This window comes from Tasmannia lanceolata, unplaced genomic scaffold (genome assembly GCF_043159265.1).
Source record: "Tasmannia lanceolata isolate RefF3 unplaced genomic scaffold, GAP_Taslan_0.1 ptg000013l, whole genome shotgun sequence".
NCBI classification, from domain to species: domain Eukaryota; kingdom Viridiplantae; phylum Streptophyta; class Magnoliopsida; order Canellales; family Winteraceae; genus Tasmannia; species Tasmannia lanceolata.
Window position 1 is genome coordinate 14,845,780 of NW_027518690.1, and position 19,992 is coordinate 14,865,771.

Here is a 19,992-nt window from a genome sequence, read left to right on the forward strand (position 1 = left end):
CTTCTTATCATCTCTTTCTTTCTATTACCTTCTATGTCTTTTATATAGTTCTTCAAGGCGCGCACCAAGTATTTGATAAAATGTCTAAGAGAGGTGTGGTGCCTTGTTTGTCATCTCTCATTTGTCTTCTTCTCTACGGCGCACACCAAGTGTTTGATCAAATGTTCAAAAGCGGTGTAGTGCCTTGCTTGTATTCTTTTCGTTGCAAGTTGAAGGTATTTGACCTTCAACTTGAGGGGGAGTGTTTTCATGTAGTTCGTTGTGTCTTTTCTTAGGAGTGTTGTCCACTTTGTTGTCTTTTCTTGAGGGGGAGTGTTGTTAGTGTTGTCTTTGTCTTCTTGAGAGAGTGTTGTCTTGTTTTCATGTCTTGTTTTTCATGCCTCTTCGTGTTGTTCGGCTTTATGCTTTATCTCGTCACGTTATCTTCTTCCTCCTTTTCGGGGCGATGGCTTCCATATCCATCGTTGGTCGGCTCTCTTACAGGCGACTGTCTTTTCCCGTCGACCTCTCCTTTCCGGGGGATGGTTTCCCCATCATTGGTCGGCTCTTTTCAGGCGACAATGTTCATGCCGTCGACCTTGTCTCCAGGCGATGATGTCCCCATCGTTGGTTGGTTATCTTCCTCTTCTTATCTTCAGGTGACAATGTTCATGCCGTCAACGTTGTCACCAGACGATGGTTTCCCCATCGCTGGTTGGTTATCCTCTTCCTATCTTCTTATCTTTGCAGGTGACGATGTTCATGCCGTCGACCTAGTCTCCAGATGATGGTTTCCCCATCAGTTGCTATCCTCTTCACTTGGCGTTGTGCTGCTTCGCCAATGTTCGTTGTGCGCACCTTTGGTGTGCCCCTTTTGCTTGCTGGATTGTAGCTGTTCTTGTCATGGCGCCTCCATTGCCCTCGATATGCGGATATATACGCCATGCTCTCATTCAGAGAGAGGCCCTATTTGATTGCTCTCGTTGTTGTGCTACTTCAGGGGAGCTACTCTTTTGATGGACATTGATCTCGATGTTGTTCATGGTGGCCTTTGTTTTTTTGTTTATATTTTTCATTATGTATGTACCACACCAGCTTGAGCATGAGTGTTATACCAAGCTGGATGTGCATGAGCTTCTTGTACTTTTTTAGTTGTTGACGTAATTCTTTGTAGCAAGCTGGAGCTTCATAGTATATACACTCCAGCTTGAGGGGGAGTGTTGAATAATGTATTTTACAAAAGTATGGAATTACCATCACGCAAATTAAAATGATTGGCATATTAAAATTGTATGCAAAAAAAAAGGTTTTTATTTATACTTTTAAATGCATCTTATATAACATGGCATAGGTTTGACTCATTTTCTATCATCAAATCCGTATGGCAATGAGTCTCCATTTCTCTGTAAGGGGTACATGATATGTTTTCTTTTTCCATGTTAATGGATGAGAAGAACATAAGGGTAATAACTAATAAGGTCAATGATGTACAAGGTTCTAGGGGAGGAAACACTTGGAGGTTTGGAAGGGCTAGGGATCGTATTTTTGGGGTTAACTAGATGGAATCAAATTCATATTTCAACAAAAAACAAATTGGGAATTCCCAGATTTAGAAAAGTGTGTATTTTAGGAAACGAAAGGATCGGCAAAGATCTGGTGATTGGATCTTCACAAATTTTGTATATTTGCTAGGATTGAGGATGGTGATATTGCAATATAAGGTCAATCTGGCAGTTCGATTTGAGAACTGGGCAATATCAATAGTTCTGCAGATTTTGGGAAATCTTAGAATTGATCCCAAGTCCCAACACAAATCAAAATCCAACTGTTGGGGCTGAAATTTTAATATGTAAGATCCTAGGAGATGATTAGGAAACCCTCAAATTTTGAAAAAGATCTGGCTGTTGGATTGAAAGAAAAAAAAATTAACCGTGTGAAACTGTAAATCTCCAAAACTCGGAAAATTGCACTAATACTAAAACATATTGAAAGCAGATATGAGTTTCAGGGTGAAGAAGGAAAACTTAGGGAAATAATGGAATCATGAAGGAAATGTATGGAGAAGAAGATACTAGGGAATAGAGATAAAACTAGGGTCTTGCTCCACTAGTTGGCCAAAGGCATCACACCAATGGAGGTAATTTCACCTTCGATCATTTTTGGAGACTCACTCAAACCAACGCATTGCAAGAAGCAAAGAAAATTTCATTTAGAAAAATAACCACCATCCTATTAAAGTGCCTTGAGGCTATTTATATTATAGGAATTCATGGCCAACAATAGCACTGCCCGTCCAATTGAATGGAACTTACTTTCCATATTAGGAAGCAGCCTCCATGAATTGTCAGGTTTGCAAACTCCTACAAAATTTCCTATTAAATCTCAAAACATTTAAAAGAAATAAAACCTATAGAACCTACTCAATAAAATAGCATGTATTGCTTCATTACGTGGACCCAATCAAAATATTCAAATCCCCTAAAATCTTTACAACTTCATGTTTTTGATCAATTTGAGTGGGCCCACTTTCCAACCTTAACGAAAACCCAGCTTAGAATAAAAATCATCACTTGCAACTTTGGCCAAAGTCAAACTTGTGAAAAATGACCACCCTGCCCCTAAATTACAATGGGTTCTCCCTTTTCAATTTTTTCATTTTTTTGAGGTTTTAATGGTGGCCTGGACCCCACTTGCATCTAAATCTTTCTGAAGTATTTTCTTGATTGTCTTTGGTCAAGGATAGTCCCTAACAGTTAAGGTGCATGCGTGCGTGTATTTTTGGTCAAGGATAGTCCCTAACAGTTAAGGTGCGGGCGGGCAGGCGGGCATGGGCGTGTGTGGAAGTCGGAAGTGTAAAATGTCCGTCTCCAAAATAAGAGGCATGCCATTCAGTCTAGAGTGTGGCTTGCATTATTTGCAAGCAGATGAATACAGGGAGAAACAAGTGGCACTCACGCTGTCTTAGAAGTTAGAATGTAGGGGTTGAAACATTGAAGTCCTCAATTTGATCCAAACTCACCAAACAGAAAACAAAATCAACAAAAAGAAAGGAGCTGGAATTGCCACCCACTCCATCCCTCCTCTTTAGAAATTTCCATTGTTTCTTACAAATCATGGAAAATGTGGCAATTTAATAATATTTATACATTCTCTGACATGTCTTTTACCACTTCATGCAAATTGCATGTCAATTGATTATCTATTGGGGAGAGAGAGAGAGAGAGAGAGAGAGAGAGAGAGAGATTACTGTAATTTTCTAAGACTAATTACCTCAGCAATCGTGCCTTTCATTCCACTGACCAGGATATGAGACTTGCTAAGCCTAAAAATGAACAATAGCCATAATTAGGATGCACAGAAAATGAGATGAATGGTCTAAATAGGAACAAAAACAGTCAGATAAAAGAAAAGAAAGGAATTGGAAAGCAAAAAGAAGATATACCATCAAACCAATAAATGAAACTAGCTGTCATCCTTCAACAACTTAAGCACAAGAGAGAACTGCATTTGGTTTAAAAAGTAAAACCACCAGCTTACAAGCTATATTGGACTAATCTCAAGTGCAACAATCAATTAGATAATTTCATTATCCCCAAGAAAAAGAAGTCACATGACACCTCTGTACGTAAAATGCATAACTCAAACAATCTCAAATATTAGAATGCAAACAAATACCTCCTTTGAGCGTCAACACCCCATACACGAATTTGGCGATCATACAGCGCAGTTTCCTGTGCAGTCAACTCCTCACCGTCCATTTTAATCTGCAACCTAATTCAAAAGAAGCAATAATGTGAGGAGGAATATAAAAGTAAAAGAAACTTTAAAAAAAGTAACAAAGTCAACCAGCATATTAAATTATTAATTGATAATCCTGATAGAAAGAAATTACTAAAACAAGCATCTTATAAACTTATTAACGAATAATCAGGAGGGATATCAAGGTTTGACGACCATAGAAGTGGAACATGTGTATGCTGATTGCGACGGTCCACAATTAGGTCCCTCCATGGTTGGACGACCAAAGCCCACCAACAGGACAATCCTAACTCGGTGAGTGATGGTCTATTGCCCATGGAATGTCGACCGTAGAAAATGCAATTAATATGTGTTCACAATTTTTATTATTTATGTACGAAGTGGTACACATGTCATTTTCTATATATGACATGAATAAAAAGTGGGGAGATGAATGAGCGGCACCCAATGCCTTCCATGAAATTAATCACATTTCCTTATTTTTATCTCTTTTCTTTAATCCAAGATGACACTTTTCCTATTGCATTCTCAAATATCAGACCTGCTATTGGAATCTACTTATCTGAAACTTATGTTGGAGGTACTGACGTAAAGAGAGAGGGGCTTGAAGCTTGCCCTGTGACTTCACAGGATTGTTCAAGAGGGAAACTGTCATTTCAAAGGTCATGATTCACAGGCATTTGTCATGATTTTATTTACATTTTGCAGATAATCTGAGAGTTGTTTGAAGGGTTTTCTCGAACATCACAATCTGAAATTTGGGAGTCCAAATCTGAATCATTTTATATGCCCTCCCATGCTAGATGCTTCTTGAAAGAGGAATGAAGAGTTACAGGGTTGTTTCTTATGAGAAAAATGATGGATGTTGTCTCATCTTGTTTGGTTGAAGACCGAAAGAGCAGAGTTTTCCTTTTAAGCCACTTTAGTGTATTGTTTTCTCCTTTCATTTCTGGACTTGGTTACATTTGGCGCAACCAAGTTTAAATAAGGAACTGTATCATACCAACTAGGATATTTGGGCCACAGTAGCAAAATCATAATTCTCTAGACATGATACTGGAACAAGGTATAGCGTATCTTTAACTAGGAAAGATGTCAGTAAACGAATACAATGGTTTCTTAAGGAGCAAATGTAAAGAGTTGGACATTGCCATTCTATTTCTCCATTTTTTGAAGATATGACAAAGCAAAGTGGTCGAAGAATTATAGATTCCTAACAGGGTTGAACCAGATCATGAGTTGCAAAGGGTTCAAGTACTGGAAAAGGATGCCCGCCCACTGCGAGTCATTAATCATTATGTATCCGCACTCATAGTGAGGCTAACAAAAAAGTCACCACCAACAAAGGATGTATTGGTGCTACTATTCCAAAAGCTTGGCCATGGTAACTGATTCGAGAGCCGGTGCTAGTGGCAACTAGCAACAAGTGTAGTGGTGCTAGACATGGAAATAATTGAGGGAACTTGAGCCAAGAAAGACAAGTTGAAGTGTACTCATTTTGTAAAGAAAGGCACACCAAAGAGATGTGATAGGAGCAAGGTTTTAAATGTCGGTTTCGGAATGTGTTTCATTCCTCACCGCTGAAATTTCGGCGAAATCAATCGAAATTAAATAAGTAATATTTTATCCGGTACAAAATTTCGACGAAATCCCCGAAATTTCGGCAATTTCGGCTGAAATTTCGGGATAATATTAAATAATGAATAAAAGGCTGATTTTTTTGAGATATTCCTTAAATTTCGGCCCGAAATTTCAGGGGAAACGAAATTTCGATCGAAATTTCGGTTGAAATTTTGTAACGTTTCGACTTGACCCAATTTCTGTTTCGGTCTCGACCGAAACCCGAAATTTCGGTCTGAAATTTCGGTCCGAAATTTCCGAAATTTCATATTTCGGTCCGAAATTTCATATTTCGGTCCGAAATTTCATATTTCGGTCGAAATTTAAAACCTTGGATAGGAGCCACATCCCCACCTGCAAACGAAAGTGAGCATTTCTAGTGTCCATGTCTTTGAGGGGTAGCCTTCTGCTCACACTGTTACTAGTACTAATGACATCTATTCATAATAGGCCTTCGGTCACAAGACTATGGATCCCGAATATCAAGTTATTGATGATCTACACCAATTTCGTGCAGCTTATAAAGCCCATCTCAATCTAAATCCATTATTGAGAGGCCAAGTATCACTGATCCACTCACCATGCATCTCTGTCGTCTCTTGATACGTGTCACCCAAAATATACAAAGCATATCCAACAGTTACAATAACCATACATCCCATGACTTTCCATAACTAGATCCATGACTCCACTATTCACAACATTAAGGACTCTTAACTGACACACCTAATCTGATAATAACACTCCTAAATTCCCAAACGTGGCAACCCACGACACACAACATATACACGCCAGCCTCCCCACTAATGTTCTAGTTTGTTACATCCGCTACCACCTATGGTGAAATGTTGAAGAAGAGAAGAAGAGAGTGATTTGGATTTACTTCGAGGGAAATCCGAAGCCTTCTATCCTTTACTAGGAATTTTGGTTGTGCAAATCTGTCTTCTTCATTCATTCATGCCCAAAATATTCAAAGCATATCCAACAGTTACAATAACCATACATCCCATGACTTTCCATAACTAGATCCATGACTCCACTATTCACAACATTAAGGACTCTTAACTGACACACACCTAATCTGATAATAACACCCCTAAACTCCCAAACGTGGCAACCAACAACACACAACATATACACGCCACCCTCCCCACTAACATTAGACACGTATCAATCATCCTCCCTTACATCAACCTTGTCCTCAAGGTTGATTATTGTGTCTCTCTGATTCTTCTTCATGATCAATCTCACCGGCCAGGGTCCTTCTATGAGGAACAACCTTTGATTCTTGCATTTGTGGCCGAACCTAATCTGATAATAACACCCCTAAATTCCCAAACGTGGCAACCCACAACACACAACATATACACGCCACCCTCCCCACTAACGTTAGACACGTATCAATCCTCCTCCCTTACATCAACCTTGTCCTCAAGGTTGATTATTGTGTCCCTCTGATTCTTCTTCATGATCAATCTCACCGGACCAGGGTCCTTCTATGAGGAACAACCTTTGGTTCTTGCATTTGTGGTGTCGGTTAAGAGTCGTTAATGTTGTGAATAGTGGAGTCATGGATCTAGTTATGGAAAATCATGGGATGTATGGTTATTGTAACTGTTGGATATGCTTTGTATATTTTGGGCATGAATGAATGAACAAGACAGATTTGCACAACCAAAATTCCTAGTAAAGGATAGGAGGCTTCGGATTTCCCTCGACAAGGCTTGCTAATTCGTCAAGCTTGCTGTCATTTTGGGCTTGCTTAGCTTCAATAACAGCCAATCGTTGGCTTATCTCAGCTAGGATCTGCTGCAAAGAGGACTCATCACCGTGCTCCATTTGATACGTGTCTAACGTTAGTGGGGAGGGTGGCGTGTATATGTTGTGTGTTGTGGGTTGCCACGTTTGGGAATTTAGGGGTGTTATTATCAGATTAGGTGTGTGTTAGTTAAGAGTTCTTAATGTTGTGAATAGTGGAGTCATGGATCTAGTCATGGAAAGTCATGGGATGTATGGTTATTGTAACTGTTGGATATGCTTTGTATATTTTGGGCCGAGATAAACAAAACTCGTAGCGTCCAAAAAGGAAACGGAACCGCGCCTTCACGTTCTAGTTCCACGGGAGGCGCTATTCAATCTCGGACAGTAAAGCTCAATTTCCCAACATTTGAATCCAATGGCAGTTGTGAGAGATGTTGGCTTGAACATCTGGACATCCAAACGGATGTCATCCTGTAGTCCATAAATAAAACAGCTAATGAGAAACGATTCAGGCAGCCCTTCAGTTTTGTTAGACAACCTTTCGAACTCCGCTTGATAATCCCGTAAGAAACAGAATCTTGAAAATGTTGATTTTCAAATGGAGAGAAATGCGAGAATTGATGGGGACGCATATATTTTAGTTGAACACCATGCCAAGTTTTTCGATCAATCTGTCGTTTCAATGCGCCTCCACGAAAAAGCGCATTTCTTTCCAACTTCATTCGCAATGGATTTTGAAGGTGGGATTCAAATGATGGCGACCATTATGATATGGGACCCTGGTGGATTATAAGTATTTTCTCAACAATTCAACCTTGAGGAGAAGTTGTTTGTAAGGGGGGTGGAATGATATGTGCAAGTTAATAGTGTATATGGGGTTAGTTATTATCTAGTTATTATGTAGTGGCTATGTGTTTTAGAGTTATGCGGTTAGTTATTGGTGATGTGTCTTGTAAATGCGTAGATGGCCTTGTGATGTGGTATTCTCTTTTACTTGTATTTAAGTAGTTGTAATTGAATGAAAGGAAGGAAGAAAAGAATTCTACAGCAAAGGAAACTTTGTAGGAGAGTCATGGTTCCTCTCGATTTGAGCAATTAGGAGGTCCGGTTGCTTCGAATCAACCTCCCTTCCCTTCTCTTTTCTATTTTCTCTTTGTTTATTTCCGTTACGGCCAATTAGGCACGTAACATCTCCTTCCACCGCCTAGACAATTGATTTTTTTTTTTTTTGAAATGTAATAAAAGGTTCAATCTCCTAGACAATTGATTCAGGAGGCTCCAATCCCATGAAAGGCTAGAGAGATGGTTTCTCTTCTTTTTTACTATTTTTTTTTTTTTTTGAATGGTAGTATGATATAATAAAGAAGACTGAGGGAGTCCCCCTTACAGAACTAGAAGAGAAACAAAAACAAAATACAACAACTGAGAGATGAAATTAAGGAGGGAGAAAATCATAAAGAGTGAGAACTTGATTTGACACTCCATCTTTTGCTAACTTATCAGCCACCTCATTAGCCGATCTTCTCACCTGCTGAAAAGATACCGACATCTCTTGGACGAGGTCTTTTATCTCATCAAAATATTGAAGAAAACGCCAAGGAGGATCCCGCGAGCCTCTGAGCCATCTTATAACATTCAACGAGTCCCCCTCCACCACACATCTAACTGAGCGCCCCTTTAACAAACTTAAAAAGCCTTGATGCACTGCCCTGACCTCTGCCTCGTTCGAATCAGCCCTACCGATGGGCCCCGAAAAAGCCTGGAGGACTACACCGTTACTATCTCTTAAAACACCCCCAATCCCAGCTGGTCCAGGGTTCCCCATACTGGAACCATCGAAATTGAATTTAACGATTCCGGCAGTAGGGGGGCTCCATTTAGGGGTTAAAACAGGCCTGGTTTCCTGACTCTCGCAGACCAATGTCCACCCTTCCCACAGGTCATAGGCCGACACAAATCTGAATAAAGGGAGTGCCCTTGCCCAAGATATAATCAGAGTAATGACCTGAAAAAATAGTAAAAGAGGAGATTTAGTTTTCCCTACAAAAACTCGGGAATTCCTTTCTTTCCAGATGACCCATAAGAATGCCATGAGTGTCAGCCACCACAAACTCTTGCCTTTTCTGCCCCATGGTATACATTTCCATCCGACAATCAAATCTTGCAAGCCGGAGGGGAACACCCAATTGATGCCAAATCTTACTAGAATCTTCCCCCAGACCTCCCTAGCTACTCGACAATGAATGTCTCTTCTTTTTTACTATGAAACAACATATTAGAAAACTATCATATGGCTCCGTTTTTTTGGTTTACAAGAAGAAAACTCACAAGGTCTCTTCTTATAACCCTTGCAGTCTGTTCATATCTAAGGTCAAAGGAGGGGAAAGCTTATGGCTTAGTATGCCAAATGTGTTTTCTTAGGATGTCTAAATCCTCAGAAAAGATATAAGCACCGTTTAAAAACTCCCCAAGTTGATCATCGACTCTTGCAAGTCGGCTTTGTTTTACCTTGGCCCAGTTTACAGCTGAGCCTGAGTTTGGCAAAAAACTCCTTTGACTTGCCCGAGTTAATGAAAAATTGACGCTGTCAATCGCTGAGTTGCCCAGGTATACTCGATTTTACCTTGTCAATTTCTTGTCTGAGTCGGAATTTTTAAGCAATGGCCATAAGTGATATTCACCAAAAAAGGGAAGCATTATCTATTTATAGTAGTAACATTTCACGGATCTATTTATTTCTTCTCAGTTAGTAAACCTTTGACTCCCCCACTCCGACAAAAAGGATCCATAAAAAAAAATTTCCTCACCCAATCATCAACAATATTGATGATCTACCGCTTATAGCGAAAACTTAACATTAATTCCAGCAATGAATTGAAAGTTTACACTCACAAAGTACAAGTTTGCCAAGTTGTAGGCTGAGAATCGTCAATTATATCCCTTGTATCCATGTACCCCATCTATTATTTTGTTAATTCTTGTACTAAATTTTCATCTTTCAAAAAACAATTCTTGTACTAATTTTTTGTGCCACTGACTTGCCATTACCTCTCTGCAAAGCCTTGGCGCAACGGTAAGGTTGCTCCATTGTGACCTGGTGGTCACGGGTTCGAGTCACGGAAACAGCCTCTCTACAAAGCAGGGGTAAGGCTGCACATCAAGCCCTCCCCAGACCCCGCAATAATGGGAGCCTCGTGCACTGGGCTGCTCTTTTTTTGACTTGCCATTCCCTTATGCAAGGGTAAAGTCTTGCATCCTCATCCAATCAATAACTCTCTTCCTTAACATCCTTCTATTTCTTTTGTTATAATTTCATCCTAAATGGGAAGAGGCTAGGGTAGAGGAAATAAAAGCGCTGAGAACAAAATTGTAAACTAGAAAAGTTAGCTAAAGAGAAATATGTGATAGGGTGTAAGTTGTGTACACCCTAACGCAAAACCCCAATGGTTCAGTGGAATGATACAAGATTAAAAAAAAGCATGAAGCCAGAGTATTTACTCAAATTTATGGGATTGATTTCCAAGAGAAGATTGCTCCCCGCCAAATTAAATTCTGGTCACTTCATCAGTTGGATTTAAAAATTGTTTTCATCACAGTGACCTTTGAGAAGAGGTTACAAGGCTCTTCCTACTTGATTGCAACCTGAGGGGGGGAAGCTTTTATCAAAAAATAATAATAAAAGATTTATTAAGAATAAAACGGATCTAACAACACCACTTTTGGAGAACATATCTGTCAACTCATTTGCATTCCTAGGGATATGCATAAGAGAAATCTTCCTATCTCCACACCTATCATCAATTTCGTAGATATAAGTGCCCATCCTCCAAGGTCCCTTGCTGTTCCTTTTTGCCCATGCTATAACGTTCTCCGGATCCCCTTCAACCATAAGACCACCCTCCATTGTTTCATGGAAGATACGTAGACATGTAAGCAGCACACGCACCTCTGCCTCATTTGAGTCGCTTTTCCTACCCATCCTCCAAGGTCCTTTACTGTTCTTTTTTGCCCATGATATAATGTTCTCTGGGTCACCTTCAACCATAAGACCACCCTCCATTGTTTCCTAGAAGATGTGTGCAGACATGTAGACAGCGCAAACACCTCTGCCTCATCTGAGTCGATTCTCCCAATTGGGCTTATAAATGATATGATAATATTGTCGTTTATATCTATTAAAGTGCCTCCAATATCCACTAAACCAGGGTTTCCTTCAGAACATCCATCAAGTTTAGCTTTGCATATCCTACAGAGGGTGGCAAGAGGTACTTTCCATCTCGCACGGATCTTCCTTCTCAGGTTTTGGGCCATATGGATTCCTTCCATTTTTTTAAGGTGTATGTCTAAGAGCTGCCCCAAAAATCCTTGTTATTGTAAGCCCATTCAATCGTCCTCATCTTAACCTTCATTAGTAAATAGGACTACAGTTAGTCCTAAAACACTTGATTGTTTCTTTCTTTCTATAATGTCCAAGTCACATTACCTTCTTTCTATAATGTCCAAATCATAGTAAAGGGATAACAGCCCGTGTACTTTTCCCAAGAGATCCCAAACCTCTAGAGATATTTGACTTCCTTTCTCCATGATTGTTGTTTTATATTTGTTTCTATCATTGTATCTATCTTTTGTACCTTGGAGTTGACCAACTCGGTCCTCTCCTTTTTCTATGAATGAAATTGCAACCATCCTTCAAAGTCGGATATCTCATTAGGATTACTTGGAAAAACACAAGACAGCCCAAACCATTTCAAAATCATGTTCCATATACTTCTTGCTAAGTTGCAGTCAATGAAAATGTGATGGATTCCTCTTTGCTGTGGCAAAGATAACATTTGTTTGCTACCCTTGATTTCCTTCTTTCCAATCTATCTTGGGAATTGATCTTTTCAAGAATTGTCCGCAAAAAAAGGGGAGCGAGAGAAGAGGGGATGGTTTCAAATTCTGCTCATACTTTTCCAAAAAGAGGGGAGACGCTGCTCATACTTTTCCAAATTCTGCTCCAAAGGGCAAAGGTAGTGTTGCTTCCCCCAATAGATCATAGAAAAAAAAATTAATGGAGAAAGCTCTTAAAGGATCCGAAGCCCAAGGGTAATGGTACTTGCTTCGCCCATTATGTAGATCATTCATTATTTTTGAAGAAGGGTTGTAGAAATACTATTATAATGATTGTGTATGTTGATGACATTGTAGCAATTCAGGAGGTAAGAAAACTATTTTCTTTTTCTTTTTTCTTTGAACGAAGAAGCTAAAAAAATATATCTTGGCTAGTTTTTCTATATCAATGAATTAGGTCCTAAGAGAAATTTCTAGGGTTTCGAGGTTGCTACGTAAAAAATGTATTTTATATCTTAATGTATGTAGTAGATTTCTGATGGAGATAGGTAAAATAGGAGCAAAACAACTTGGTACTATAACAAAGTCATAAGATACATAACCAGAAAGAGAAGTTGGTGAGGAATTCCAGGTCTCATTAAAGACTTATATTGAGCAGTTAACATGTCTTATAATACTCACCTAAACATTGCTTACGTAGCAAGTGTAGTTATTTGATTCATGCATTATAAAAGAATAGCACATCATGATGTTGCAAATATAAATTTTAGAAACCTAAGGTTGCTCCAGGAGTATTTATATATGAGTCGTTGTCATATAAATGTTGAGGGCTACCCAGGTACTAACTAGAGTCACTAGACTACCTAAATGGTCCATTAATGGATAATGTATGCTCATTGGAGATACTCTTGTCACTGAAAGAGTAAGAAGCATGCTGTGTGGAAAGATCAACTGCAGAAGCAATAGTTCAATATTCTTCGTCTAAATTATTATTATCTCATATTATACATCATAATAATACATAATATTCAAATCAGAAAGTATCCTATCTATTCTTAGGTAAGCCTGCACACATAGTCTACATAATAACCCGAGAATAATTCGACAATTTGACTTGTCATTGATACCATTAAAATTACTGATAGACTGTGATTTGTGCACACAAACATGAGTTACTGAGAGACTATGCTTTGTGAACACAAACATGAGTGCCGCTTGTCAACACGAACACGGAGTATCGGACACGGCAAACCCCAAAAATTTAGAAACGAGGCACGGCTAAAATAGAAAGTATATATAATCAGGATTTTTGGATACGGATTCGTGTGTCGAGTTTCGACATAGACACTAAGTGTCTGACATGGCAACAGCTAAAAATCTAGAAATGGCGGCACGCCCACACACTTACATACATATAAACTTACTAATTACTATCATAATTTGCAAAAATGTAAATAAAGTATTCATTTAACAAACTAATAAATCTTAAGATTAATCAACTATAATCTAAAACAAACATAAGATAATCAAATAACAATGCATTCATCAACTTAATCTAGTTCTCTTCCATCTCCAATATGCACCAAGACAGGGATACATCGAATATAATATTAGAATAAGAGTTTGTCTAGGTTTTTAGATTTAGGGGAGGAGATATAACATCAAATAATAGTTAAAGAAGAGTTTATAATAAATCAGAATGTCACACGTGACACGGTACAAAAATGTGGTGTCACGCCCACATTAAGTAGAACACTTCTAGCAATACATTTGAAAGTGTCAAAAGGAGTGTCAACAAGTGTAGTGAACTTCAGCATCATTTGCAGGGTCTTAATAATATAACCAGATGATTTTCATTATGTAAGCTAAAAATTCATAACCCTAACACCAAACATTGTTTTGATATTGGCACCCCTCTCTGTATTCTCAAACTACACTGATTGGCTTCTCTTGTTGTTGCTGGGAATTTCGTATAAGACAACAAGAGAAGATTAGGGTTCAAATATCAGCCTCGAATCTCTCTAACCTAAATAAAATTATAAAAAAAAAAAACCCTAATGATCAAAATTAACATAGCATAACTTCAGAGTTGAAAAATCACATGGGAGGAACAAATAAATACTTAATTTTATATCATGAATGCTTTCCATTGCCACATAATCCTGATTCGAAACAAAATAAAATGGTAACTCACAGATTGAAAAAACAGGGTTACAAGAAGGTTCCTCTTTTCCCTCCCACTCGGTCTGAAATGGTGAATTTGCGTCGTGCAATTTGAATGGGTCTTTCTGAAAAAGCAGGGGCGGATTTGGAATTTGAAGGGGTGTTATTTTACGAGACGCCTTGATTGGCAACGTTCTGTAGACACAGGAATCTGGAAACCCAAACCCCAGGGTTTAACCCAACTTTGGCTCGGGTTAGGGTTAGGGTTAGGGTTGAGGCCTTGGGCGACCTAACCCGAACCCGACATCAGCTCGCTAATTTTATTGTCATGTTATTGAGACCCAAACCTGACCCGAACCTGACATCGTCTCCCTAATTTTATCTTCATTTTATTTACACCCGAACCTGACATGACACTGAACCTGATATCTATTTTTGGCAGTGATAAATCGACCCCAAAATATCTTAAATCGACTCGATTTAAGATATTTTGGGGTCGATATTTTTCGTATTTTTTCTGTTTTGACTCGATTTAAGATATTTTGGGGTCGATATTTTTCTTATTTTTTCTGTTTTTGGCCCCGGGCCAACCAGAAGCTGACCCAGCCGTAATTGGAAAATCGGTTTAGACAAGTTGGGTTGGGTTACTTTGTCAGATTTAAAAGTGGGCTAGGTTAGGGTTAATATCCAACTCGGGGTTTGGGTTGTTTTGAGTTAGGATTAAGGTAATGCGACCTCAGGTTGGGTTAGGAATGGTCTCAACTAGACCCAACTCAAATTTAACTCCTAGGTGTGTTTGGTTGCACAAAAGTGGGATAGCTTAAGGGTTTTGTTTGGCATTTGGGTGCCATGTTAGCAAAATACCCCTGTTTTGTTGCTGATATAGCATTGAAATTCCTGAAGACTACTCTAGGTATGTCTCTTAATTCATCATAGCTTGTCTTGTGATGTGTCACCCTATTCCCTTCCCTATAATATGCAAGCCTAGAACCACAAAGCAAGTGGAATTTTGTTTGGATTTCTCTCTCTCTCTCTCTCTCTCGTCCCTGTACCGGCAATGACACCCCCTAGCACTACTTGCCGAGGTAAGTTCCAGGCAAATCCAATGTTTATATCCCCCTATTGATTACTTATTCCACTACACTCCGAGTCTGTGACATCCAACCAAACAGAGCTGGGATTGCAGTATTCACTGCCCTTTAGTTTTTTACTTTGGCTCCCTTCTTTTTTATTTTGAGTTTGACCACTAAAAAACTGAAAAGTTGTACTAAATGGAGTTTGCAGCTTGATTCTCATCTTACCATAGTATGTAGATGTAGGGTCTGATGGTAACCACAAGGTTGTTATGCCTTGATTATGAGACCAATTGCAGTAAGGCCCCATATTAAATCTCTCTTTTACGTGCAAATCTGTGTTTCCTTCCAGTTTCGTAATTTAGGTCAGAAATTTGGTATTCTAACTTTGCCTTTGCTGACATATATTTAGTCATAATAAACATTTCAGTGATGAGATTGTGCTTTGATAATGCATGTTCCAAGCTGCAAAGGACTGTCTAGGCTTAGTTGTACACTTGGGACATTGGCCTGAAATCCATTGCACTAAGGGTTGATTCTAATCCAGAGGGAAAGTGTCAAGTGTATTAAGGATACATCATGCCTCTCCATGCCCAACACCTTGTCAAACATTTTTTAACGCCAATATATTAACTAAAATTAGGCCCACATAGAAACTTACACTTCTAGATTTGAAACAACTTACACTTCTAGATGTGAAACAACCAATTACACGTGGCACATGTGGCCCCTTTTTTGGATTGGCCGTACATATGGATTTGTAGTGTCAAAGTGTTGTTTTGAACCCAGGACCTGCCGCGAGGCAATAGTTCTGATACCATGTGAAACAACCAATTACTCCAAAAGCTTAAGCTGTTAGAATTGGTGTTTTTTTTTTTTTTTTGAAATGGCAGTTAGAATTGGTGTTGTTTAATCATTTGTACTTCAACACTAGTGACTTGCCTTTTGGATTTCAAGAGGACCTTCCACAATTTTCTGGATCTTAGCCCCTGTTTGGATTGCAGGAATTTTCTAGAAAAGTTAGAAAACGAAAAATATAATTTAAATTTCTTACTTTCTGACACACAAAAAAAAGAAAAAAAAAAAAAGATAACTTGGACCGATTCTATCAATTTTAACTTAGAGAGCCTTCAATTCCTGATAATATCCCTTAAATTAACCATAGTTATATTGTTTTCATCTAAATAATGGAAAGAAAAAAAATTCTGCCAAAAATGTTTTTTTTCTTGCAATCCAAAATGTTTTTTTCCTATAAATCCCTAATTTGTAAGAAAGTATTCCAATATTCACCAAGAGTCATGATTTAGCTAAGAAGTTCAACTTAAATTTTTTCTTAGTAGGTCTCTAAATACTTTTGTGATAAATTAGAAACTAAACTTTCTTTGACAATAAATGCCCTTTGAGCAACTATAAAAACATGTATTGTTTTTCCCCAAAACCTTTTGTTTTTATCCTTATTAAACTTCAATTGTTCTTAAATATTAGAATGCCATGTTTGGCAATAATGAATTTTTTTCCAAGGAAGATTAGTTTATCCAATAGTGAGGAAAGCTGGTGGAGGGAGTGAGGAGAAGGTAATAAAGGGCTGAAAAACAAGGAAAAAACACTCCACCTAAATTGCATGTTATTTTTTCCCTCTTTTTAGCCAATTCTCACCCTCTACTCATTCATGCCCTCTTTAAGTCTCTCCTTGCCTTCTCACTCAACCAATACTTACAAATATCTCCAATATTTTATAAAATATCGCTATGTTTTGTGATTTTTTTATAAAATGAGAGCCTTCCAAAATTTTCTTGAGATTCTGAAAATAATCATGAGATCTTCAAATTTTATTTTTCATGACAAAATATCTTGAAAATGTCACAATAAATTCATGATATTATTTTTTATCATATTTTTCTTAGCTCTTAGCTTTTATATATTTTAATTTTCCAGTTTTTTTCTAGATATAAACCCGAAATTAACAATAAATAAATAAATTATCTCGAGATACACCCATATTGAGAAATTTTTTAGGGAAATATTTGGACTATATATGGATCAACAGTCATTTAACTAAAGACACATATAGATTGTTGAGTCATCGCCGACTCTACACGTGCGTCGAAGGGGCTAGGTCGATGCGGACGAGCGCACGGGCTAACGCGGGCCCACACATGGATCTTTCCTAGTTAAACTAGGACCTTAGTTTTGGAAGTTTCTAATTTTGTTGGGTATTATTTGGTAGCCTTAGGAGGTTGGGTTCTTTTAGGAAACAAGCTTGGTTTTAGAAAGTGTTAAAGAGGTAGACTTAGAAAATGAGTTTAGTTTCTAATTTGGGTTGTTGACTTGTTGTTCGAGTTTTATTAGAATATGACTTGCTACTTGCTATACAAGTAATATTAGTTTCTAATAGGTTAGCTTCTTAATTAATGATTTTTTTAGGTTTTAGAAAGTAGTATAATTAGAGAAGGATTTTTGGAAAGTGGAGTTTCTAATATAGTTTGTTAGAATTAGAATAGGACTTTGTTTCTTTTTAGTCTGTAAAAGGAAGAAGTGTGAAAACATTAATGAGCTAGAGCGAAGAAGTTGTGGTGTAATTTTTGTGAATAAAATATTCAAAAGAGAAGCTTTTCTCTCCCTCTTTTGTGATCTTTTGTGTTCTTTCGGTTTTTGCTTCTTGTGCTTTGATCTTGGTTTCAACAAGTGGTATTAGAGCTTTGTGCTTTGATCTCGTTTTCAACATAAATTTCTTCAATCAAAATTCAAAAGTATATGGCCATTTTTGGCAACCATGATGTTTTTTCCATAATATATTAGTTGATATAGTGGTGAGAGAGAGGTAGAAGAGTGGAATAGGGAAAGAATTAAGAGGGCATGAGTGATGAGAGGGTGAGAAGTAGATGGAAAACGAGGATAATTTCATGGCTGCCAAACTTGGCCTTAATGTTTCAAAGATATGCAATCAAAATTTTCGGTTACTCTCTTATATTATCTGTACTTCTTAGAAGAAAAAAAATCCCAAGGCAATCAAATAAATGCTCCATCAAAAGTTGACAAGAAAACCATTTCCACCTCACTTTCTAGTTCGATATTAGTTGCGAAATAAATGTCTTCGCAAAAATGCTCCGTGTCAACGTAAGGAGCCATATGTTCTCAGACTGAGATGGGTTAATGACCCAATTATAATCTTCATTTGAAGACCAGATTGACCATCAAACATTTGAGGTTTCTCTTCTCGCATAGCATGGCAAAGAACAAGTCGGGGGTTGGTTGTCTTTGACCTCCGATCAAATAAACCTTCAAATCTACGAAAGATTGTTCTTTAAATCCACATAAAATAAGATTTTCTTCCTAGAAGAAAGTCAAAATACTTGATTTCAAGAAAACTCACCTACTCTTAAGTCTATTTAGACTCGAATCCCATTACTATGTGGACTAAGCCACTCTACCCCACTCTAACAATTATTAAAAAAAAATCCAATCAAATCTCAACTACCTATCATCTTAGAGTAGGCTTTTCAAGGAGCTCAGTCCCCTAACCGATCATGGAGATATGACTCACGTTATCTTCTATGAAAAAATCTCAGATAAAGAGATCCCCACCAATTTGTCCAACAGCTAAGCTAGACTGCAGAGGACCCACTTCAGCTGTTAAATCAGGTCTTCTCCACTAAAGCTGACCCAGTCAAATGAAAAAGAGGAGCACTTCAAATAATTTCTCTATAAAACTTTTTAGTAAGGAAATAATAAAGAATTAGGGAAATGTTATCAGCACTGCTGTATTTTGATGAGGGCACTCCTCACTTTATTAAAAGTACTGTATGGCTCGCCCCATAAGATGATCCAAACCGTCCATTAGATGGGTCACAGCCCAAATAGGTTGTGCCCCAAAAATTATTTCCATAGGTTGATCCTAACCCTCCGATCTATAGAGGGTAAGGATCAACCCTCTAACGTTCAGATCAGAGGGTTAGGATCAACCTATGGAAATAATTTTTGAGGCAAAACCTATTTAAGCTGTGGCACATCTAATGGACTGTCTGGATCATCCTATAGTGCGTGCCATACTGTATTTTAAATAAAGTGAGGAGTGCCCTCATCAAAAGACAGTAGTGCTGATAACATTTCCCAAGAATTATCCTTTTCTTTTCAGTTAAGCATCTTTAAGAGAAGCATATATGCCATTCCTGGCATGCACCATATGGTCTTGTTATGCATGTCTGTCATGATATAAAGGTGGTGAAAATTCTCACTGATGCATTTCTGTTTGAAGCATAGTTAGCAAAACTTCGTTTTTTTACGGCATTTTATAGATTCCCAGTTTAATACTTCGTTTAAAACTTTTAACAACAAAAAATTCCGTTGTTATAAGAGTTAAACGTTTACTAAACGCGTTTTTTGACCAAATTTCTAATTTTACCTTGCAATATTTTGTAAATGACAAAATTTTAAACGTAATTTATGTGTTTTCATTTATTTGACTGTTTTTTTTTACTACATTTTTTTTTGAGCCAATGCCATATTAAACTCGAATTTTTCTCATACTGCTTTGTTGTTTTTTTTTGAAAAGGGCAACATAATATATATATATATATATATATATATATATATATATATATAAAAACAGAACCGAGGTGGTCCTGAAGGAACAAAGATAATTCAAAGATAGCAGTACAATAATTCAATGAGGTAGATAGTCAAAGCACTCAAACGCGGCCCGAAAGACTCCTTTCTTGGCAAGGGAGTCTGCTTCCGCATTGGCTGATCTCCTGACATGGCGAAAAACTATTGAGGAGCCCTTAGATCTATCCTCTATTTCCTC

The 19,992-nt window shown here is 37.9% G+C and overlaps 1 protein-coding gene across 4 annotated transcripts in view; it reads right to left on the reverse strand.

The window, feature by feature from the left end:
- Positions 1 to 14,498, reverse strand: part of LOC143889873 (SUMO-activating enzyme subunit 1B-1-like) — a 51,118-nt gene extending 36,620 nt beyond the window's left edge. Inside the window, exons 1-3 of one of the 4 annotated variants that reach the window (XM_077394255.1) lie at positions 14,147 to 14,498; positions 3,655 to 3,743; positions 3,250 to 3,301 (exon numbers count right to left, since the gene is read on the reverse strand). In XM_077394255.1, the coding sequence (XP_077250370.1) occupies positions 3,250 to 3,301; positions 3,655 to 3,737 (135 nt within the window). In that variant the 5' untranslated portion in view covers positions 3,738 to 3,743; positions 14,147 to 14,498. Of the gene's footprint in view, positions 1 to 3,249; positions 3,302 to 3,654; positions 3,751 to 14,146 lie in introns of all 4 variants that reach the window. The other 3 variants (XM_077394253.1, XM_077394256.1, XM_077394257.1) reach the window with 3 other exon arrangements.
- Positions 14,499 to 19,992: the final 5,494 nt, after the last annotated feature.